The 24,329-nt window shown below is 39.2% G+C and overlaps 1 protein-coding gene across 1 annotated transcript; it reads right to left on the reverse strand.

Annotated features, from left to right (window-relative positions):
* Positions 1-1,415: 1,415 nt before the first annotated feature.
* Positions 1,416-22,359, reverse strand: TRIM22 (tripartite motif containing 22). The gene is made up of 8 exons (XM_033207965.1): positions 22,118-22,359; positions 15,528-16,016; positions 14,836-14,931; positions 13,643-13,873; positions 5,517-5,539; positions 3,796-3,896; positions 3,470-3,496; positions 1,416-3,214 (listed from the first exon to the last, which is right to left on the reverse strand). The coding sequence occupies exons 2-8, from the start codon at positions 15,948-15,950 to the stop codon at positions 2,619-2,621; spliced, it is 1,497 nt and encodes a 498-aa protein (XP_033063856.1). The 5' UTR covers positions 15,951-16,016; positions 22,118-22,359; the 3' UTR covers positions 1,416-2,618.
* Positions 22,360-24,329: the final 1,970 nt, after the last annotated feature.

Consider the following 24,329-nt stretch of genomic DNA (forward strand, 5'->3'; position numbering starts at 1 on the left):
CAGTTTATCAATTCCTTCAACCCCTTTATATAAATTTATCCTTGGCCAGGCACAGTAGCTCACACCTGTAATCCCAGCACTTTGGGAGGCCAAGGCATGAGAATCACCTGAGGTCAGCAGTTTGAGACCAGCCTAGCCAACATGGCGAAGCCCTATCTCAACTAAAAATACAAAAAAAAAAAAAAATTAGCCGGATATGGTGGCACGTGCCTGTAATCCCAGCTATTCGGGAGGCTAAGGCAGGAGAATCACTTGAACCCAGGAGGCAGAGGTTGCAGTGAGTCGATATCGTGCCGTTTTAGTGAGCCAAGATCATCCCATTGCATTCCAGCCTGGGCAACAACAGCAAAACTCCATCTCAGGAAAAAAAAAGAAAAAAAGAAAAATCTCTTTTTTATGATATTTGTACAGACTATCTTGGATAATGTTCATATGTGTATATATATTTATACATATTATATGTATCTATGCCTGTATGTATAGATATATGAATGTGTATCCATGTTTATATCAATCTCAAGCCAGGAACTTTCACACTATTTCTCTTTCTTCAAAGTCCTACAAATCTTGATGTGAATTCTGTACAGTGGCATAACCTGCCCTAATTTATAATGAATACCTGATGGTTAATTTTACATGCTAATTTGACTGGCCATAGAGTGTCCGGATTAAACATTATTTCTGGTTCTATTTTTAAGAGTATGTCTGGTTTTATTTGTAAGAGTGTTTCTGAAAAAGATTAGCACCTGAATTGCTGGACTCAGTAATGTCTACCTCTCCAAAGCTTGCCTTCCCCCAAGTTGCTGGACATCATCTAATCCATAAAGGACCTGAGTAGGAGAAAGAGTCAAGGAATAAGATATTTGCTTCTTTTCCTGCCTCAGTGCTTGAGCTGAGACATGTCACCTCATCTTTTTCCGCCTTTGTACTGGCATTTATACCATCAGCTCCCTGGTTCTTAAGACTTCAGAGCCACACTGACTTATATCACCAGCTTTGTGGGTCTCTGGCTTCCAAAGGGCAGATAATGGGAAATCTTAGCCTCCATAATCAAGTGAGCCAATTCCTCATATATATATATATATATCTTATTGTTCTGTTTCTCTGGAGAACCCCGACTAATACAATATATTTCTTTAAGAATGTTTTGTGTCTTTGCTATCCTAGGTAGTTCTACTACTCATCCTGTGTTTGAAAAAAGACCTTAAAAAAAAGAAAAAAAAAAAGAAGAAAAGTACATAGGATGGTAAATGCAATGGTGCACTCAAGTGCTTCATTATGAGAAAAACATCTGAACAGCATAAGGTTGTCTCTTATCAAGGACAGCTGAGCCTAGACATGACCTTCTTTACTGGATATATGGAAACTCATATTACCTGCAGCCAGATTTTGGAAACTGAAGAATGAGACTTCAGTAGAGCCAAGTATTGTTTTATTGAAGCAAAAAGAAAACAGAACAAAAACAAAAAATTGTTTCCCAAGACATTGAAATGGCTGACAGTTTTTCAGTAATAATCAGAACAATATTTATTTTTATATTTAAAATTCATAGAAAAGTGCTTTACATTTAATAAAAGTTTGTTTCTCAAAGTTATCAGAGGAATTAGATACAGTCTTGAACACCAATATTAATTTGAGGAAAATACACCAAAAACATTAAATAAGCTATTTAAGATCATAGAGCTTGTAAGTGAAAAGATAAAATTTGACCTCAGAAACTCTGAGCATTAAAAATCCACTATTAGTAAATAAATTACTATAGAATTCTTGCTTTAATTTTGTGATGAATATGGGGTGTCACTGGTAAACCAACACATTCTCAAAGATACATTATTTAGTGACAGATTCTTATGTACTTTGCTAGATATGAGTTGACAAGTTTCTCTTTCTTCAATCTTTTAAGGGGCAGAGTAAATGAGGAAGAAAAGAGATTGCAAAGGAATTACAGTAATACTGTTCTTTCTATAGGAGGGATTAGATGTATTTCCCTTGCAAATACAAAAAAAAATATTATTTACTACTAATGAAACCAAGATACTAGGAATAATAATGTACAAGCATCTCTTGCAAGAAAGGATAAGATTGTTACAAGTTAAACTGACTTCCTCAAATTTATATGTTGGAGTTTTTATTCCCAATACCTCCTAATATTACCTTATTTGGAAACAAGGTCTTTGTGGAGAATATAATGTTTTAATGATTTCATTAAGGCATTAGCGGTGGGCCCTGAGCCAGTATGACTGGTGTCTTAATGAAAAGAGAAAACCTGGGCACAGAGATGTACATACAGACAATGTGAAGAGTCACAGGAAGAAGATGTCATCTACAAGGAGACGAGGCATGGAACAAAGCCCTTCCTTGCAGACCTCAGAAAGAACCAACTCTGCTGAAACCTAGATTTTGGATTTCCAGCCCACAGTACAATAATACAATTACAGTTTAAATCAGCAGTCTATGATACTTTGTTTTGGAAGCCCTAGCAAATGAATACAAAGACATTCTAAGTAAAAGAAGGGGAAAGAAAGGAAGAGATGGTCTCAGTGGAGATGAACTCAGGTGCAAATCTGAGTCTCAGCACAAGGGCTACTATGCAGAAGTGGGTAAGGGAATGAGAACACTCAGGAGCTCGGTGGGCACAGGGTCATGGGGACTAGGCAGTTCCAAGGATTGAAATACGGATAAGCAGGTTGAGAAAAGCGACATCCAGAGAACTTGTAGATGAGTGCTCCATGGTTTGTGACATTGAAAAATGAAACAATGCCTGCCTCATAGTTTAGGAAAACCCCAACACGGCAGGGAGGCACAGCCATAAAGAGAGTCAAAACCTTGGGATGAGCAGAGGAGGAGTCCTCAAAAGCATTATATTCACATGTATTCTGTAATCCTATAACCCAGTAGCCATATTGAGGTCTGTATTTGGAATAAACATTTGCATAATTTACACTCGGATCAAAAGCAAACCCAGAGCTCTTCCTTTTATTAGGACTACTTATTTTACTGTGTACGCCCAGGATCCAGGCAATCTTTCCAGACACATCTACTTCCCAGTAATATTTCCCTGAAGAGAAATATTGGCAGCCCAAGACACCAAAAGCAGAAAAATCACGTGGATTTGAATTCTTAAATGTGAGGGTGCATACAGTTGCCACTTGTCTCTGATCCACAGAAACAGCAATATTCGGAGTGGCACTGTCTGGATTCAGCATCACGTCCACTGTAGAAAAAATTACAGAGTCAAGTGAAGAATATGGGATAGGTGTGTCTTATGGCATTGAGAAGAGACATATTGAAAGTGGAATTTGTGTCGATATCAAATGGAACTTGTGCTGATAGTCAGAGGTTAGTAGGACATTTAAGAACTACAGGGTATAAGCATGTTTGGGGAGGAACACATGAGACTCAGATTATGAGTTCTAATAGTAACCACAATTCTGAAAGGAGGTGATTTGAAAACCCCATATCATCTTACCCCAGTAGCACTGGACATCTGTCAGCTCTGAAATGACAAAAGTTTCAGTGATGTTGTTAGAAGCAAATGAGTAAGTACAGACACTTGTCTCCTCCAGAGTAGGGAAAGGAAAGAGGAATACTGGGATTCTATGCACTGGTGAATGAGAGGATAAATCAGACACCTGGCCATTCCCCCAAGATAGGACCACATCTACCGCACAGGATTTTCCTCCTTCTCTGGCCCACCTCCTCTCCTATATCCTAACCTAAAAAAACCACCTGCTTCCCTATTGACCCCTGATACTAAGAAATCCACACTCACAGTCTTCCTCTGAATCCCCTTACCTTTGTGAACTTGCAATATCCTACTGAGATCTGGTGCTTTGAATACACTCTTCAGTTTCTTGGAAACAGGTTTTGGCTTCTTCAGTGTCCAGCTTTCACTCCTAGTGATAATAAAAATTGATAACCTTTACAGCTTTGCCCTATTTCTCTCCATCCAAGATCAATGTCTCTTTCACCTTTCACCATACTTACTGATGCACTTGGACCCTCTTCCCTGAGGACAGTAGAGGTGAGACACCTGACGCTGGAGTCCAGAGAAATGTGCTCAGGTCTACCTGTCTGCCCACTTCCCCTCTGTGTAACCTTGGGAAGGTCTTCACTCAAAGATGTTCACTTTCTTACTTTTAAAATGCAATAATTAACCCCACGCTTTCTACCTCTTAAAAATGAATATAAAAATAGATAAAATAATAATGCTTTTTTTTTTTTTTGAGATAGAGTCTCGCTCTGTCACCCAGGCTGGACCTCTTAAAAATGAATATGAAATTGGATAAAATAATAATGCTTTTTGTTTGTTTGTTTGTTTCTGTTTTGAGACAGTCTTACTCCATCGTCCAGGCTGAAGTATAGTGGCGCAACCTCGGTTCGCTGCAACCTCTGCCTCCCAGGTTCAAGCGATTCTCCTGCCTCAGCCTCCCAAGTAGCTGGGATTATAGGTGCCTGCCACCATATCCGGCTAATTTTTTTGTACTTTTGGTAGAGACGGGGTTTCACCATGTTGGCCAGGCTGGTTTTGAACTCCTAACATCAAGTGATCCGTCCACCTCGGTCTCCCAAAGTGCTAGGATTATAGGCGTGAGCCACCACACCCAGCCAATAATGCTTTTAAAAGATATCCCGTGCCTCTAAGAAACTTATTTAATATTTAGAAAAGTCATTGCCATCTCAGTGGGTCCACCAGGAAGAGGCCAGAGATGTGGGTTCCTAGACAGGTGGTCATTAAAGAGGCCATGGAATCTGTCTACTGAGTGGTTGAGAGATATCAAAATGGAATCCTATATTGAAGAGCTAAAGGATTTCCAAAATCTGTTATCCCAATATGAGACTTAGAGAATAATCTCTGAGGTTTCAAGTTCTTTGGAGAGAGAAGAAATTACGATGACCAAATTAATAGTGGTCTGATTTTCATGTGTTTAAAAAAACTTTGATGCTGCCAAGTAGGTGGGCAATTTTAGACACAAGAATATTATTTTTTCCTACAAGATAGTAAAGTATGTGAACAAGAAAAGGTTATATTAGCACCAGGACCAAAGCCACTGTTCCTCAAGACGCGAATATATTTTTTTAGAAATCTAAAAAGCACCACCTAGAAAGTTATTGTTTATTTTATTCTCAGGGAGGAAAATAAATATAAAGGCACTGTCTCTGGAAAATTTGGAGTCTGGCATATAAAGAGGGCAGACCCTCACTGCAATAAGACAGGCATCTATGCAATATGGAAACAACAGCGACAAAGGTTTGAATAAAGTGAGTGAAATCATGGGGTTCTGATATTGCAAACTCTTATTCCTAAGGCCTCCATTGGCCCTAACTCTGTGACCTCCCAACACCTAAATTTCTTACAGTTGAAAACTTTAATCTGTGATTAGCAATTTGGGACAATTTAATACAGTTTCCCAGCCTTGTGACTTTTTTATGCTGTTCTGATTGAAGGAAGATATCTCTCAGGACTATAATTCTCTTTTCAGACAAATGAGACTATATCTCTCTCCCACACATACCTTTTCATGACGTCAATCACATCCTGCGGAAAAGATAGAAAACATAAGTCAAGATAGGGTTGCCAGATTTAGAACATAAAAGTGGCTAGTTCAATTTGAATTTGGGATCAACAATACTTTTTTTGTTTTATATATATGACCTTTGCAATATTTAAGATACTCTTATACTAAAACTATTACGTTTCTTTTATCTGAAATTAAACTTAAACTGAGCATCCTGTATTTTGTCTAGCAATGCTTAAGAGTGATAAGCCCTCCTGTCTTACAAAGTTTTATCTACCTTCCTCCCCATACTCTTACTACCCCTGGAAATGGTGGGAATAAATAGATAGTCACAGACTGGGGACGAAGTGTGGAGATAAGATTCAGACTGACCACTGCAGAGGACTCAGATGAGGGAGTTAGGAAGGTGCTTCAAGTATCTCAAGAAGGAATATATTTTAAAAAGAGGGAGAAACTCTAATATTTTTATACATTTTAATGAGACAACCTCATTAATTAATTGTGTTTTTATTTTATACATCAGCAGACACAAAACGGCAAAATATGTTTGCCAGATATTTTTTCAGGCTTTAGGGGTTCAATGATGAAAATTAATAATCAAAGTCCTTAAGAAGTGTGCTGTTGCCGTGAGAGTAAAAGCAAGCAAGCATCTCAAGTAAAAGTTTGTCTGGCCTCCATGTACTCACTCTACTTGCAACTAAACTCTACTGTAGGTGATCTCATCCATTTTTCAGTATGAAACAAGCCACAGGGGCAAGTAACTGAGTAGGTCTTAAATGTAACTTACTATTTCCCAACTATTTACACCCCACTGTCCAGAATAGTGTCAATATCGACTTAGTCATCATCTTAGAAACTATAAAATTTTATCCTGGATTCCAACATTTTATTAACCTAGACTAGTTTCCATTTTTAACTGTTTTTAGCTGTCTTTTCTTTCTCACCATGACCTTTATTTCCTTTATTTTTTTGAACAAGTATGTGCCAATGTATTTGGTCTCCCTGCTGTCTGATCTGACCTCCTTTATACCAACAAAGAATTGACCTCCAGTTGACTTCACATCCTCAGAAAAAGTTTCACTGCCTGTATTAGCCTTTTTGTTGTTATAATGTCTGACAAAACCCAACTAAAACTGGTTTAAATTTTTAAAAAACAAATTCAAGGGGTCAAGTATAATTTTACTCATAGCTGGGTTTTTAAACTAAAATCTTGTCATCAGAATCTGGTTTTTCTTCTAAAAATTATATTTTATACCTATTATATTGACTTATTTTCAGATTAATTATGGCATCAGCTTGATTCTCTTGGTTTAAATTATTATCCCTGATATGATACCCATCAGAAAAGACAAATTCTCTTTTTACTCATGACAGTAAAATTCTAAGGCATGCAAACCATTGACCCCAATTGAGTCAAGTATATATCGTAAAATAATAACTGTAAGCTTGGTAAAAATATAAGAATTGGCTATAATGATTTGCCAGAACTGAGTAACATACATGCCTAATGCCACTAATTTTGTCTACTTTAACCAACTACAGGGAATGAGATAGGGTAGTGATGGTTCCTCAAAAGTTATTGTAAAGAAACAATCAAAAGGAATAGAGGTTGGACAAACAAATATTGTCCTCTATGGTCCATTCCTCAGCTGTCTGCCACCTCTTCACCCTTATTACCAAACTATTTCCAAAAAATGGCACAATATAATACAATGGCTACAATAACATTAAAAATAGATAACTTATACCATATAACCACTATAACTAAAAATAAATCAAAGACCTAAAGCTATAAAACTCCTAGAAGAAAAGGGGAAAATTGCATGACATTGGATTTGGTAGCTATTTGTTGGCTATGATATAAAAAGTAAAGCCAATGTGAGAAAAAAATAAACAGAATGTTACCAAAATTAAACTTAAAAAAAATCACTCAAGTTACGAAAAACACTATGAAGAGAGTGGAAAGCCAATCCACAGAATGGGAAAGCATAGTTACAAATCATATATCTGATAAGGTATTAATATCCAGAATCTGTAAACGACTCCAACAATTCAACAAGAAAATCAACATCCTGGCCGGGCGCGGTGGCTCAAGCCTGCAATCCCAGCACTTTGGGAGGCCCAGACGGGCGGATCACGAGGTCAGGAGATTGAGAACATCCTGGCTAATACGGTGAAACCCCGTCTCTACTAAAAAATACAAAAAACTAGCCGGGTGAGGTGGTGGGCGCCTGTAGTCCCAGCTACTCGGGAGGCTGAGGCAGGAGAATGGCGTAAACCCCGGAGGCGGAGCTTGCAGTGAGCTGAGGTCTGGCCACTGCAGTCCAGCCTGGGTGACAGAGCAAGACTCCGTCTCAAAAAAAAAAATAAAAAAAAGAAAGAAAATCAACATCCATTCAGATAAAACCTCTCAACAAACTGGTAATGAAAGAGAACATCTGTTGGGGTCCGCGTGTTTCCTAAACAAAGGAATGAACACACAAGACAACACAAGATGAGACAAACATGGCGGCCGCCCCAACTACACGCTCAGCTTTGTTTTATACAGTCGTTTGTGGAATGTTACCAAGTCACAAGACACATTGTTGTTTTTCTGACCTTTCTCTGACCTTCTGAATTTCCAAGATGTTTACATATAAACAAGCCCCCAGGGTCTGCTATTTGCAACTGAGGCCAGTCTTGTAGGCTCCTTTGTCCTCCCTGTTTGCAGAGGAGGAATGCCCAGCTTCGTTTGCAAGAGCGGGACTTACAATATTAATGGGGGAATGGCCTGCTTCGTTTGCAAGAGCAGGATTTATAATATTAATGGGGGAATGGCCTGCTTCGTTTGCAAGAGCATATAGTCCTCTACAAACATCCTCAAAACTGATAAGAAACATGTATAAGTAATATACAGCTAATATCATAATTAATAGTGAAAGTCTGAATTACTTCCTCCTAAAATCAAGAAAAAGACTAGTGTGTGTGATTTCACCACTACGGTCAACATTGTAGTGGAAGTTCTATCAAATGCAATAAAAACACACACACACAAACACACACAACAACAAAAAAGAAAGATAAAAAAGGAAAAATAAAAGGAAATAAGACATCTGGCATGGAAGAGAAGTAAAACTATATTTGTTTTGTAGAATGATTTATTTTCCTTTGCGTATATAACCAGTAGTGGAATTGCTGGGTCTAACAGTAGCTCTGTTTTAAGTTCTTTCAGAAATCTCCAGACTGCTTTCTACAGTGACTGAAATAATTTACATTTCTACCAACAGAGTACATGCTCCCATTACTCTGTACCTCACTAGCATCTCTTAACTTTTGACTTTATATTAATAGCCATTCTGACTGTTGTGAGATGTTATCTTGTTGTGATTTTGATTTGCATTTCTCTGGTTATCAGCAATGATGAGTATTTTTTCATATGTTTGTTGGCAGCCTGTATGTCTTCTTTTCATAAATGTCTGTTCATGATTTTACCCATTTTTAATAGGACACTTTGTTTTTTTGCTTGCAAAGACATGGAATCAACCCAAGTATCCATCAATGGTAGACTGGATAAACAAAATGTGGTACATATACACCATGGAATACTACATGCCGTAAAAAAGAATAAAATCATGTTCTTTGCAACATCGACGCAGCAGGAGGCCATAATCCTAAGCAAATTAACACAGGAACTGAAAATCAAGCACTGCATGTTCTCACTTACAAGTGGAAGCTAAATATCGAACATACATGGACATAAATATGGAAGTAATAGACACTGCAGACTACACTAGGGAAGGGAGGAAGGGTGTATGGGCTGAAAACCTACTGATTGGGTACTATGCTCATTACCTAGGTGATGGGATCTGTATCCTAAACCCTCAGCATCACACAATATTTGCATGTACCAAACCTGTACATATACTCCCTGTATCTTAAATAAAAGTGAAAATTTTAAAATTAACTATATTTATTTACAGATAGCATGATTAGGTATGTAAATGATCTCAAAGAATATACACAGAAACACAAACTACTAAAATTAGTGAAAGTTTAGCATGTGGGATAAATATTAAAATTTTGAAAGAATAAAACCCATGGTTCAAGAATTTTATATTCAGAAATTTTGTCCTGCAATAATGAAGAAATACTTTGCCATAAATGTTAAAAGACGTTCAGGGGAAGAAAAGATTATATGTCTGAAATTCAGATCTTCACAAAGAGAGAAAGAGCACTGAAAAAGAAATAAAAGTAAAATAAAATATTTTATTTTTCTTATTCTCAACTAATATATAAGATAATGGTTTAAAGTAATAATATCAACAATGTAGCGGGTGATTACAGCTTATGGATAAGTGAAATGGATGACATCAATGCTACTCAAGATTGAGGATACTCTGCTCTAAGGTACCTGCACTACATGTGAAGGGGTATAGTGTTATTCGTAAGTAGACTTCAATTAGCTGTAAATGCGTATTACAAACTCCAGAGCAAGCACTAAGCCTTTATATATATATATGTATAGTGTTATTTATATTTTTAAAATATATTTTTATATATTTATAAAATGTTTATTTTTTAATATTTTTATATTTCAATATATATGTATGTTTTATATTTACATATACCTTTATGTATATTAGTTATGTATATTACATAACTAATAAGCTAAGAGAGGAAAGAAAATTGAATAATATGAAATACTCAATTGAATATCACAAAATAGTTAAAAGTAAAAGAGGGCAGAAAAAGAGAGGAAGGGAAAAAAAGCAAAGAACAAGTAGAGTAAATAGAAAACAGTCAAAAATGGTAGGCGTTTTAATTTTCTGGGATTGCTGTAACAAAGTAGCACAAACTATATGGTTTTTAAATAACTGAGATTTATTCTCTCACAGTTCTTGAATCTAGGTCCAAACTCAGGATATTGGTAATGTTTGTCCCTACTGTAATCCGTTCCATGCTTCCCTATTAGCTTCTGGTGGTTGTTGGTACACTGATTTTGGACTCTGGGCTTTCAGAACCATGAGACAATTTTTTGGTATGTGGTTTTAAGTCACAAAGTTTGTGACAATTGCTTACAGCAGTCACAGGAAACGATTACCACTATAGTTGTATCCGAACAGCACACTATATATCAACTGATCTAAATGGCATTCATAGAATATTCCATCTAATAGGCAAATATCTATTCTTCTCAAGCTCACATGGAAAATTAACCAAGCTATAACACATTCTATACCACAAAATACACTTTAACAAATGTAAACAACTGAACTCATACAAAATGTTTTCTTAGACGGCAATAGAATTTAACTAGTAATCAATAACCGAGAGCTGCAATACTCCAAAATATTAAGCAACACTTTAAAAATAGGCTTAGTTGGCTTTATTGGTAAATTGATGAATTCTACCAAAAGTTGGAGAAGGAAATTATCAAAATTCTCCCCAAATTTGTTCAGAAAATGAAAGGAGATGGACTACTTTGTAACCCATTCTATGAAGTCAACATTACCCTAATCCAAAGCCAAGTAAAGACATTATGAGAAAGGAAAACCAAAAACCAGTATCTCTCATGAACACAGATGCAAAAATTATCAACAGTACATTAGTTAAACAAATCCAGCAAAATATATACAAAAATTGTGCACCACAAGTAAGTGGAATTTATTCAATGTATGCAAGCTGGTTCAATCTTTGAAAATTGATTATGTAGTCTACCACATCAATAAAGAAGAAAAATCATATGATTATATCAACTGAGGCAGAAAAGCTGTTTGACAAAATTCACACACTTCATGATAAAAACTCTCAGCAAACTAGGAAAAAAGAGGAAGTTTCTCTGCCAGACGCACCTGACTGAGGTCAGGAGTTCGAAACCAGCCTGCCCAATATGACGAAACCCAGTATCTATTAAAAATAGAAAAATTAACCGAGCGTGGTGGTGGGCGGCCTGTAATCCCAGCTGAGTCAGGAGAATCGCTTGAACCAGGGAGGCAGAGTTTGCAGAGAGCTGAGATCGTGCCACTGCACTCCAGCCTGGGTGAGAGAATGAGACTGCATCTCAAAAAAAAAAAAAGAAAAAAAGAGGAAGTTTCTCTACTTCATTACAAATCTAAAAACAAAACGACTCCTATAGCTAACATCAGGAAGTGAGAGACTGAGTACTTTCCTCCTAAGGTCAGGAAAAAGGAAAGGAGATCCCCTCTCTCCATGCCTACTGAACATTGTACTAGAAGTCCTAGTTAGTGCAATAAAATAAGTAAAGACACATGAAAACTATACAAACTGCTGGCCGGGCGTGGTGGCTAATGCCTGTAATCCTAGCACTTTGGGAGGCCAAGGCGGGTAGATTGCCTGAGCTCAAGAGTTCGAGACCAGCCTGGGCAACATAGTGAATCCCTGTCTTTACTAAAATACAAAAAAAAAATTTAGCCAGATGTGGTGGTGTGTGCTAGTCCCAGCTACTCGGGAGGTTAAGGAGGGGGAATTATTTGAATCCAGGAGGTGGAGGTTGCAGTGAGCTGAGATCATGCCACTGCACTCCAGCCTGGGTAACAGAGCAAGACCCTTAGACCCTTCTCCAAAAAAAAAAAAAAAAAAAAGAAAACTATACAAACTGCAAAGTATGAAATAATTAACTTTATTCTCAGATGACATGATTCTCTATGTAGAAAATGCCAAAGAATTGATATTTAAAAAAAAACTCTTCTATGACTAATAAGTAATTATAGCAAGGTTGCAATATACATGATTAAAATACTAAAGTCAATTTCTTTTCTATGTGCCAGCAACGAAGAATTGAAATTTGAAATAGAAAAAATTACAATAGCACCAAAAATAAAGAATAGGATAAACTCTAAGAAGAGATGTACAGAATCTACATGTGGAAATAATAAGCTTTTCAGCAGTGTTAGTTTTTAGGAAAAAGCAAATTAAAACTACATTGAGATACCATTACGTTCCCACTAGAAAGGCTGTAACTAAACAAAAAAAAAAAAAGAAGGAAATATCAAGTATTAAAAAGGATGTGAAGAACCTAGAAACTTTTTATATTGCTTTTTATAAGCTTTTATATTGTTACTCATATGGAATGAGTAACGACTTTGGAAAACAGTACGACAACTTAAAAATTTTACATAAACTTGGCCGGGCGCGGTGGCTCAAGCCTGTAATCCCAGCACTTTGGGAGGCCGAGACGGGCGGATCACGAAGTCAGGAGATCGAGACCATCCTGGCTAACATGGTGAAACCCCGTCTCTACTAAAAATACAAAAAACTAGCTGGGCGAGGTGGCGGGCGCCTGTAGTCCCAGCTACTCCAGAGGCTGAGGCAGGAGAATGGCGTAAACCCGGGAGGCGGAGCTTGCAGTGAGCTGAGATCCAGCCACTGCACTCCAGCCTGGGCGACAGAGCAAGACTCCGTCTCAAAAAAAAAAATTTTACATAAACTTAACATATAACACTCTTAAAATCTACTCAAGATAGATGAAAACATGTTTGTATGAGGACATGTAAGTGAGTGTTTACTGTAGCATTATTAGTCTCTAACTGGAAAATATTCATATAGCCACCAACTGATGAATACATAAACATATGATATATTCAGATAATGGAATAGTATTAGCAATAAGAAAGAGCAAAATGCTAATACATACTGCAATATAAATGAACCTCAAAATATTATGCTAAATTAAAGATGCCAGATGCAAAAGACTACATGTTGTATAATTCAATTCATATTGAAAGGTCCAGAGAAGCCAATTATATACAGACAGAAAACAGATTGGCTGCCAGGAGGTGGAGGTAGAAGCAGATATTGACTGTAAACAGGCATGAGAAATGTTTTTGATGTGATGGGGAAGTTCTAAAACTGATTTGCTCGTGGTACAAAGAATCTTCTCTCCAAGCTCAAATTTTTACACTGCCTCTCATAAGTAAATAATAATGGGAATTTCCCTTGCCATTCATACACTTAATTATCTCTGTGATTCCTGAAATAATGGGCATAAAAGGGTCACTGCCGGGCCAAAGGAACCATTTAATGTCACCACACAGAAGAAAGCCTGGAGACTGGGAAGGGAAGGAAGATCAGCCTCTGTGTTTTTCTCCTAGTCTCATATATAGGTGCTCCATCCCAAGTCTTACCTGCAGCATCTCTACTGACGACCCCTTCAACCTCCGCTGGAGATCTGAGATGAGCTTGCTGGCATCCTGCCTCTGCTGGACCAGCTGGTCTCTAGCTGCTGCCAGGTTATCCAGCACATTCACCTCACCTTCCTCCAGCTTTTGCAGCTCTTTCTGCTCCTCACTGTCCAAGATGACTCTCATTTCATTGAATCCTTTCAGAATCTTCTGTCTCTCGATCTGGATATAATTCTTGGGAATGAGAAGAGAAAGAGGCAGTCAGTCTGGCTGGTTGAAGGCCTGCTTTGTATGAGCCTGGGAGCCAAGATAAGAACTGTTTTCCTCAGGGAGTTCTCAAAAGGAATACGAGGCAAAAACCAATACACAATTTCTGGTGAAGCCATGCTTTTCTATTTTTTAACCGGAACTCCTTCCAAAGCAATACACTCAAGTCTTTTATTGAGGCCTAATCTAAGACAAAATGTGATACTTGGGTGAGGCTTGGATTATAGACACCTATCCTGAACAACCTTGCCTTTCTCTCTCTTAAATCCCTCTACCTGGTCGGGCACAGTGGCTCACGCCTGTAATCCCAGCACTTTGGGAGGCAGAGGTGGACGGATCACGAGGTCAGGAGATCAAGACCATCCTGGCTAGCATGGTGAAACCTCGTCTCTACTGAAAATATAAAAAATTAGCCAGGTATGGTGGCACATGCCTGTAGTCCTAGCTACTTGGGAGGCTGAGGCAGGAGAATCGCTTGAACCGGGAAGGCAGAGGTTGCAGTGAGCCGAGATCACTCCACTGCACTCCAGCCTAGATGACAGAGCGAGACTCTGTCTAAAAAAAAAAAAAAAAAAAAATTCCCCTACCCAAACCACCTAAACAGGGAATCCTGGGTCTTTCTCCAGGTTGTTTACTGGAAGGATTGGAGCCTCAAACCTGATGACACAAATGGAACACAGGATTCACAGGAAGCATTTTCACAGGTATTTCCCTCCATGCCTTCACTTCCAAATATTGTGTTGATTTACGATATGTCTGCTCTCCAGCCCCCAAACTCCAACAGGGAAGGAATTAAATGAGACTTAATCAAATGACTTCTATACTTGTTAATTCTAGCATAGCAAAGGAGAAGTGGTCTCCTTGTGATAGAGCCCAAGGTCCTGCCCAGATTCCTGTCTAATTATCCCTTAGGAGGTGTCTCCTCCTGCCTTCCAGATGGTTCTCTCTTGTCTGATGTCATCTTCCAGCTTCTCAGCTTCTTGATCCTCCTTTGTCAGCTTCTTCAGGGCTGCCTGCAGCTTTTCCTGTGAGAAAGAAATTATACCAGAGTAAAGTTTTGAGTTTTCTCAGCACCTGGATAGAGGATAGCAAGGAAGAAATCAGATTGCTCTCAGAAAGGACTAGTTTACAGAAACAGTGAGGCTGGTGATTAGAGCCTATGGCATGGGAGAAAATCTGAGGAGATGAACGTATTCTTTATTACTAGATGATGGAAGTTGCCATCCCCTTATCAAGAGTAGCCTGATTCTTTTCCTAGAGAAAAAGCAGACCCTGCATTAAGGAAAGACTTCCTTTCATTGCCACTCTTGCCACATCTAACAAGACATGTTCCCAAAAACACCTTTCTTCTCTGAGGGGCAATTAGAGCTTATCTTACAAAGCAATTCTCCATTCATTCAACTTTTCCTTGCTAAAAATTTGTACTCTTTTAAATAAAAACAATGTGCAAATAAAAACTGTCCTTCAGGCTTCAGAAACTAAGCAAAGAGTTTGGAAAGAGATCACAGGGTTCTCAGTTCTATGGTGAAAAGGGGAATAAAGCAGGACAAAAAACTTGGAGATTTCACATCAGGTACCATCTTCTGCTCTCTGCTTTCTTTTCCTCTACCTTGGAGCCTACCTGACATTCCTTGACCACCTCGTTTATGCGGAATGTTTGGTGACCTTGGTGTTCCTGAGACAGTTCACAAACCCAGCAAATGACTTTTCCATCCTCCTTACAGAAGATCTGGAGTTTTTTTCCATGGTGCTCACAGATGTCTCTCTGCTGCCCCTCCTGTGGGCTCATCTTGACCTCCTTGACTCTCTCAACTATGTTGGCCAGATGCCGATTAGGTCGGAGCTTCCCAGGCTGGAATCTGCTCTGACACACAGGACAGCTGCTTTCTCCTCTTGAGATGGTCACTGACTCCTTGATCTTTGCAGTGATGCAGGTTTGGCAGAAACTGTGGCCACAATCTAGGCTCAGAGGTTCTGTTAGGAGCTCCAGGCAGATGGGGCAGGTCACCTCCTTCTCTATGTCTACCTTTACTGAGAAATCCATTGCACTGCTCCCTTGGCTTCTTTCTGTCTTGACTCTTGAACTTCTTGGTCAGAAAATCCTGCAGTGCTGGGAATGTTGAAGGGGACAGGGTAAGAAAAGCAGGAATAGAAAGAATACTGCTTTTACAGAGATTTAGAACAGGACAAAACATTAATATTTAACAGAGAAAGGAGAAAAGAAAGGCAAGAAGAATAAACCAATGACAGAATAAAATGGACTTTGTAGTAATTTGAAACACTTTATTCTTAATTTTTGTCTCAGGACAAATTTCACCCCATCAAGGCAATTATTGTTATTTTATCTTCTATTGGAGAGGATAAACTGAGGCTTTTTTACCAAGAGGTTCATGTAACCCATCATTTATCCTGCCTTTTATTCCCCAACCCAAAACACATTTTCCATGTTAAATGTACTAAACACATCCCTGCCCCTGGGCTTTCGCACATGCTTTTCTCTCTGAATGACGTGATTCTATCCCTAATATTTGCATGATTCACTAACATTTGCATATTTTTAAGCTACTGGGTTGTATTTACATAGCATCAAACACTCTCATTTTTAAGTGTATAATGTGATAATTTCTACTAAATTTGTGGAACTATATGACTGTTACTGTAACCCAATTTAAAATTATTTTTACCACCTGAAAAAAAAAAAAAAAACCCTAATGCCATCTCACTCCTATTCTGATCCCAAGCTCCAGACAATCACTAATATCCTTTGGGTTTTTAATCAATTGATAAAAATAGAATCATAATATATGGTCTTTGGTATCTGAATTATTTTACTTATACTGTTAAGGTTTATCTCCTCTGCTTTTTCCACATGTAAAAAACACCTCCTCAATTAAACTATCAAATCTATGACTCCTCAAGGCTTTTGCGCTTGCTCCTCTCTCTGCATAAAATGATCCTTCCCCTGATGTTAGCAAGAGTCACTCTTAAATTTAATTCAATCTCTTAGATGTCCTCTTCTTAGGACATACTATAACTTACTTATAGCAAAACCACCAGTAATATCACTCACTGCACATTTATCTTCTTATTTTTACTATGTAATATATAAGATTGTTCTTTAAATGTCTACTTCTTCCTCCTGAAAAGTAATCCATTCATAGACATGGGACTGTTTTTGTTCACTGATATGTCCTCTGTACCTAGAAGAGTGAATCACATACAGGAATAAAATGTTGAACGAATATTTAAAGCTACAACTTCCTTATCCCTCCATAGATGATTAGACCTTTTATTCAGATTTTCATCTTTTCTTTCCATCAATTAGCAATTTCCCAATAGCTGAGCTTTGGGACCATGATTATGGTTTCCAGTGAAGAAGAGTTCACATCCTAACATATCTACCCATAGCAAGTCCTCCCATGACCTCACACTCACTCCCCAAAGGCATACACACACACCCACATACCACCGCAACCACCACCACCACCACCATCACAATAAGAAAATAATTTTATCATGAAGAATTTTATAACCAGTTACAATTTAGAAATAATTTTGACTTCTTTATTCTTCATACAAAATCTTTGAGAAAGAAGAATACTCCCTTTCTTCAGGTGTGTCAATAGAATTAGGTAAGTTACAAAGACCACTCATTCTAATCTAATAGGCAGAGTAAGAGTGAATGTATTGTCTCCAAGGTCCTCCTTCAGAGTTCTCTCCACTACTGTACAGATTTAAACAGACAACAAAGGTAAAGGTTACAACAGCTATACTGATACCCAGTGCTATGGGGGTATAGAAATGGAGAGATCCAGACCAGCTATGTAGTTCTGGGGCATGCTGTGGTTTTAAATGTTGAAATTTCACCTTGGCCTGGACATATGGCAAGGATGATGGTGATAGGAATCTAAAGGTGTATATCTTTAGGGAAGAGGAAAAGAGGCTAAAATAGTTATAGGATCACACACACGACATAGACTCAATGAATATACATTTTAAAGAAACATCTGCTGGTCATGGGAGAAAAGTCTCCATCCATAAAGGAGGCCAAGTATACTGAGAATATGTAGCTGAGGGATAAAGTCTGTCCTGTTTCTCCCCAAATGATGTTGAAATCCTAATGTGTGAATGTCCTTTTATTTGCAGATAGTATATTTAAATACTATTTAGTTACCATGTGCTCATTAGGATAGACCCTTATCCAACATGACTGTGTCCTTATTAAAAAGGGACATTTACACACAAGGAATATGCTAGGGTGAAGAAGAAAGCAGAGATCAGGGTGATGCGCCTATAAGCCAAGGAATGCTAAAGGTTTCCAGGAAACTATTAGAAGCTAGAAGAGAGGCATGGAGCAGATGCCTCCTTCACAGCCTTCAGAAGGAACCAGCCCTGCCAACACATTTTATCTTGGACAACTAGCCTCTAGAATTGTAAGGCAATATATTTCTGCTATTTAAGCCAACCACTTTTGGTACTTTTTCTACGACAACTCTAGAAAACTAATACAAGTGCTTATTTTTCTTGATTTATTCATTCTTTATTCTAACATTGAAGAAATGTAGCCCCATTGAAACCCTTCCAACCCAAGACAGGTAGACAGACAGACACATAAACAAAACGCATGCTCCCCTTTGAAGGTGGTACAAATGTAGGCGTTTTTATGACACGTGAAGGCTAACTAGGTCCATAGCTTCCTTATTTCAGAATACTCTGATGACCTGCACAGAAGCTTTCTGTATGTGCACAGTTTAGATTAAAAAAAAAAAAATGGCCAGGCACTGTGGCTCAAACCTATAATCCCAGCACTTTGGGAGGCTGAGGCAGGCAGATTACCTGAGGTCAGAAGTTTGAGATCAGCCTGGCTAATATGGTGAGACCCCCGTATCTACTAAAAAAAAAAAAAATACAAAAATTAGTCAGGTGTGATGGCAGTTGCCTATAGTCCCAGCTACTTGGGAGGCTCAGGCAGGAGAATCGCTTGAATCTGGGAGGCAGAGGTTGCAGCCAGCTGAGATCACGCCACTGCACTCCAGCCTGGTGACAGAGCAAGACTCCGTAAATAAATAAATAAATAAACAAACAAACAAATAAACAAATAAATATTAAATTAAATTAGAGTGGCTACACAATAAGGAGAAAAACTACTATAAGGAGTTTAGCCATCAATATCTTTTTTTTTTTTTTTTTTTTGAAACAAGGTCTCACTATGTTGCCCAGGCTGGTCTTTTTTTTTTTTTTTTTTTTTTTTTGAGACGGAGTCTTGCTCTGCCGCCCAGGCTGGAGTGCAGTGGCCGGGTCTCAGCTCACTGCAAGCTCCGCCTCCTGGGTTTACGCCATTCTCCTGCCTCAGCCTCCCAAGCAGCTGGGACTACAGGCGCCCGCCATGTCGCCCGGCTAGTTTTTTTTTTGTATTTTTTAGTAGAGACGGGGTTTCACCATGTTAGCCAGGATGGTCTCGATCTCCTGACCTCGTGATCCGCCCGTCTCGGCCTCCCAAAGTGCTGGGATTACAGGCTTGAGCCACCGCGCCCGGCCCCAGGCTGGTCTTAAACTCCTGAGCTCAAACGATCCTCTTGTCTCGGCTTCCCAAAGTGCTGGGATTTTTGGCTAGGCATGGGCACGAGCCACCATGCCTGGCCTAGCCAACATCTTTTAAATTTCCCCTGTTCCTTGGGTCAGGAACTCCCAATGGAGAAAATAGTTCCTGTTCTTGGCATGCAGAAACCTGTAGAACTCAGAAACATTGTTACCACTTCCTATTTGTCTAAACTCAGAGTTCCTTTTTCAATGACCCATTAAAAATGTCCAGGGTTTAGTTTTCCCTACATTAATGACCCTTTTTCCTAGAGTTCTAACTCTCTGGGCAATATGTTTCAGATAAGTCATTTTGTAACAGAGGACAAATTTCATAAAGCTACTCCAGTTTCATCTCTTTCTCTCACAGTTAGTTCATCAGTTCTTAAATCCATCATTTTATTGAAGAGTCTGCTCAAAATCATTTTCTCACAGTGAGACTCATCTGAAATCTATATTTAAAGTTGCAAAGCCCTTGACAAGAGCACTGCAGATACCAGATCCTATTGCAGCCCTTTTAGTTTGTTGCTTTTGCTTTGGTGATTTTACATTTATCCTGTAGTAACTGCTACCTTTTTGCTACATTAAAACTGCTGGTTTACTTCCTTTTTTTTTTTTTTTTTTTGTGACGGAGTCTCGCTCTGTAGCCCAGGCTGGAGTGCAGTGGCGGGATCTCGGCTCACTGCTACCTCCACCTCCCAGGTTCAAGCCATTCTCCTGCCTCAGCCTCCTGAATAGCTGGGATTACAGGTGCCCGCCACCACGCCCGGCTAATTCTTTGTAATTTTAGTAGAGACGGGGTTTCACCATGTTAGTCAGGATGGTCTTGATCTCCTGACCTCATGATCCACCCACCTCGGCCTCCCAAAATACTGGGATTACAGGCCTGAGCCACCGTGCTAGGCCTACTTCCTTTATTTGACTGCGTGTTTACTTCCTCTTCTCTAGTCCAGAGTACAATCTCTTCCCAGTACTTAATGTTTACTGTATATCGAATAGTTACTTTTTTTTTTACTCTAGCTGTATACTTTTGTTTTGTGAATTTAGTCAAAAATATTTTTAAAAAATTAATAGTACAGTTTTATTTATTGGGCCCTGTACTAGATTTGAGTAGACAATTAATAAATACTAGATATGGACCTTGACAAGATATACAGCACAGACACATAAGGAGACAGTTACCTGGACCTCTGAAAAGTGAAACGAAGAAAAGGACGCATGAGAATATGGGTGACATAGGCATCAAGGCACAAAATGCTCAGAGATAAGATCAAGATAAGACTCAGGAGAAATGACTAACTCCTTGCCTTAACTCTGTGCAAGGGAAAAGTGAGTAGGGAGTTGAGGGAACTCATGATGAAAAGGTGTACCAAGAATAATAGCAACTTCTAAAGCAGGAGCAGATACCCAAGGTTCGTGGGAGAACAAGTTCCCTGTGACTGGACCTTCAGAGACAAGTGACCAAAGTGGAGCTGCAGAGATGAGCAGCAGTCAGACCATCCCGCAACCTCTCTCATCAGACTAACCAGAGGGCTGCTAATTCATCAGGAAAGCTGCGGACAGCATCCAAAAAGTTACCAGAAGGCAAGTAAAAGGATACGCTTCAAAAGGGCCTTCCTCCTGAAGAGTGAGTACCTAAGACCCCTTCCCCTCATACCCAGATCCAGATAAGGGCTCTCATCCCTGCTGAACCTCATCATGAGGTTGCTTTATGAAAAATGAAAACAGCTTCATTGCACAAGCTTCATCGGGAGAAAGGAGGAAGGAATTTGCTGCCTCTGAATAAGAGAATATTCTGATCCACGTTGGCAAAATGGAAAAATCAAAATGACAGAATAGGAATGTGGGATATGATAAGATTTCTCTTCAAATAGGCTGATCAATCCTTTATTCTTTAATTCACAGTGCCCTCCCCCCGCACCCCACTTCCCGTTTCTTCTCTTTTCTTTCCTTTCTGCTTTTGCTACATGCCCAGACATGCCACAGTACCAGGCGTTATCAGTACCAACTCACATTCCTTTCCTTATTTTGGAAGAAGATTAGTTCTCTAGCTCATGGCAGACACCCCTTCCCCATTTCCCCACTCTCCCTCACGTGCTTATCTTATCTAAAGAAAGTTAAAATGTTTAGCCAACTGGGTCTAGTTTAGATTGTGTGGCTGACTCCAGCCAATGGGGAAAGGGCACAGGGGCAAGATTTGCATCAGGAATAAAAACTTTCTTCCTCCTTTGTTCTAGTGTGCTCTCATGGTGACTGGCCAAGAAGAAGCACCCATCTACGCAGAAGTCAAATTGCTTTGCTGAGAAGTCCTTTGTTTGAGTGCTCGTCTCCCTTAAGATTCTGAGCTTTATTTCCAACAAGGAAGATGATGGAGGTACCTAGATTGAAGAAATGAATGGTCTCTCTAGGAAACAAACAAGACTTTTTGCTTTTGCAAACCTCTCTTGTTTAAAGGTTACCCCTCTCCCAGGCTCAATGCTTTCTTCCTCTGCCATTTCAGCAGACAGTTAACAAGCTGCCTCTCTTTGTTTATGCAGAGCAGCCTCAGAACCACAAATTAAACTCACCCAGACACAATCAACCTATTCTTCTCAAAGCCTCCCATTCTATGCTCCCACAAATTGCCCCACTCACCTTCAGTCCAAAGTAGAAGAGTCTTGAATCAGGGGAGAAGAGTGAGGGCAGGGCAGGAGCAGGTGTGGACCAGATTCACTCACAGGAGCTGAGTGAGAAACGAAAGTTAAGTTCTCAGAAGTGAAAGAAAATAAAGGAAGCTGAACAAGAACTTACATAACAATAAGCCCTGGGGAATAGTAATGCTACAGCATGTTCTAACATCTGCTGTACCGGCAAAGCACTCAGTCACTACTTCCTCATTCTTTTTTTTTTTTTTTTTTTTTTTGAGGCGGAGTCTCGCTTTGTCGCCCGGACTGGAGTGCAGTGGCCGGATCTCAGCTCACTGCAAGCTCCGCCTCCCAGGTTTACGCCATTCTCCTGCCTCAGCCTCTGGAGTAGCTGGGACTACAGGCGCCCGCCACCTCGCCCGGCTAGTTTTTTTTTGTATTTTTAGTAGAGACGGGGTTTCACCGTGTTAGCCAGGATGGTCTCGATCTCCTGACCTCGTGATCCGCCCGTCTCGGCCTCCCAAAGTGCTGGGATTACAGGCTTGAGCCACCGCGCCCGGCCTACTTCCTCATTCTTAGTGTGGTTTCCTCAAGCAAGAATATTTGAATAAAAAGAATGTGAATTACAGTTATACATTCTACAGCTTGCCTGAACACTTAGAATTCCAATGCAGTCCTAAAATTATTATCGAATTTATCTTATATTTAAGACCTAAGCAAGGAAAATAAAGATCCAGAGACTTGGGACCTAGCTTCTTGAAATGCAGTCTGATGAGGAAGATACTCAGTTATAAAGCTCTACAAATTTGGGCTGACAAGATGAGTATTAGCAGCTGACATTGTGAATGGTAAAAATAAAATTATTTTTATAAATAAAAGGACCTTTAGTGTGAGCCCATTGAAAAAAATGTTCTCAAAATATCATTAAATCTTAAAAGTCCATCAGTTAATTATCACTTCCTGCTCCTAATCCAGACAGGCCAGGTGAGGATGGATTCCAGAGAATAATAGAGGTAAAACTGTGTCAGTGTCATGTTACCCAGCCACCGAGGCAGATGAGGACATGGAAGTTAATGGATGATGCTGTTTAATTGTAATCATTCACTGAGTTACTCTCATGCCTTCATAATTTTTCCATTTTTCTCTGCTTCCCTAAGAAAAGTTTGATCACTTTTACACAATCAATTAAAAAGTGGCACTGAAACATGTTATGTGTCATGCACATAGCTTCTGTGCCCTGTTGTCTATCATATTCTTGTTTGTTTAACTGCATGTGCCAGATAATGCCATAAAAAACTGATGGAGGCCCATGATGTCTCATGCCTGTAATCCCAGCACTCTGGGAGGCCCAGGTGGGTGAATCACTTGAGCCCAGGACTTCAGCGCCAGCCTGGGCAACATGGTGAAATCCCATCTCTAAGAAAAATTAAAAAAAAAAAAAAAAAAAAAGCTAGGTGTGGTCTGTGCACCTGTAGCCCCACCTACTGGGGAAACTGAGATGGTAGGATGGTTTGAGCCCAGGAGGTAGAGGTTGCATTGAGCCAAGATTGCGCCATTGCACCATAGCACTCCAGCCTGGGTGACATAGTAAGACCCTGTCTCTACAAAGAACAAACACAATACACCACACCACACACACACACACACACACACATACATACCCCCAAAAAAAGAAAATGGCAGCTCATGGAGCTTCCATAACATGGATCCCTGACTGACACTATGGAGCATGGCCATCTTCATACTTTAATCAAAGATACACATGTAGGATGACTGAAAAATCAATGTTTATTATTTAAATAATAGGTACTTTGGTATTAATTGTTGCTCACAAAATAATAAGCTAATCTTGGCTATAAATTCTTTCCTACTCACTTATATCTATGAGGACCTTATTCAATCAGTTGAAAGTCTCAAGAGAAGAAAAAACTGACTTCTCCCCCAGAAAAGGGAATATTACCAGCAGGCAAACTTCAGGCTTGAGCAATAACATTGTCTCCTTCTTGGATCCAGAGTCTCTTGGTCCACCTTGCAGACTTTGGATTTGCCAGTCTCCGAAATCACATGAGACATTTCTCCAGTCTCTTCCAAATAAATTCATAGTTTAGTGGTTCCATTGCTATGAAGAACCTTGACTAAGACAGGCATGAATGCAGAGAAATAAGCAAGAGATGTAATTTTAGGTATATTCCATGTTTGAATAGAATATCTTGTTGACATTT

This window comes from Trachypithecus francoisi, unplaced genomic scaffold (genome assembly GCF_009764315.1).
Source record: "Trachypithecus francoisi isolate TF-2019V2 unplaced genomic scaffold, Tfra_2.0 Lachesis_group8, whole genome shotgun sequence".
NCBI lineage: Eukaryota > Metazoa > Chordata > Mammalia > Primates > Cercopithecidae > Trachypithecus > Trachypithecus francoisi.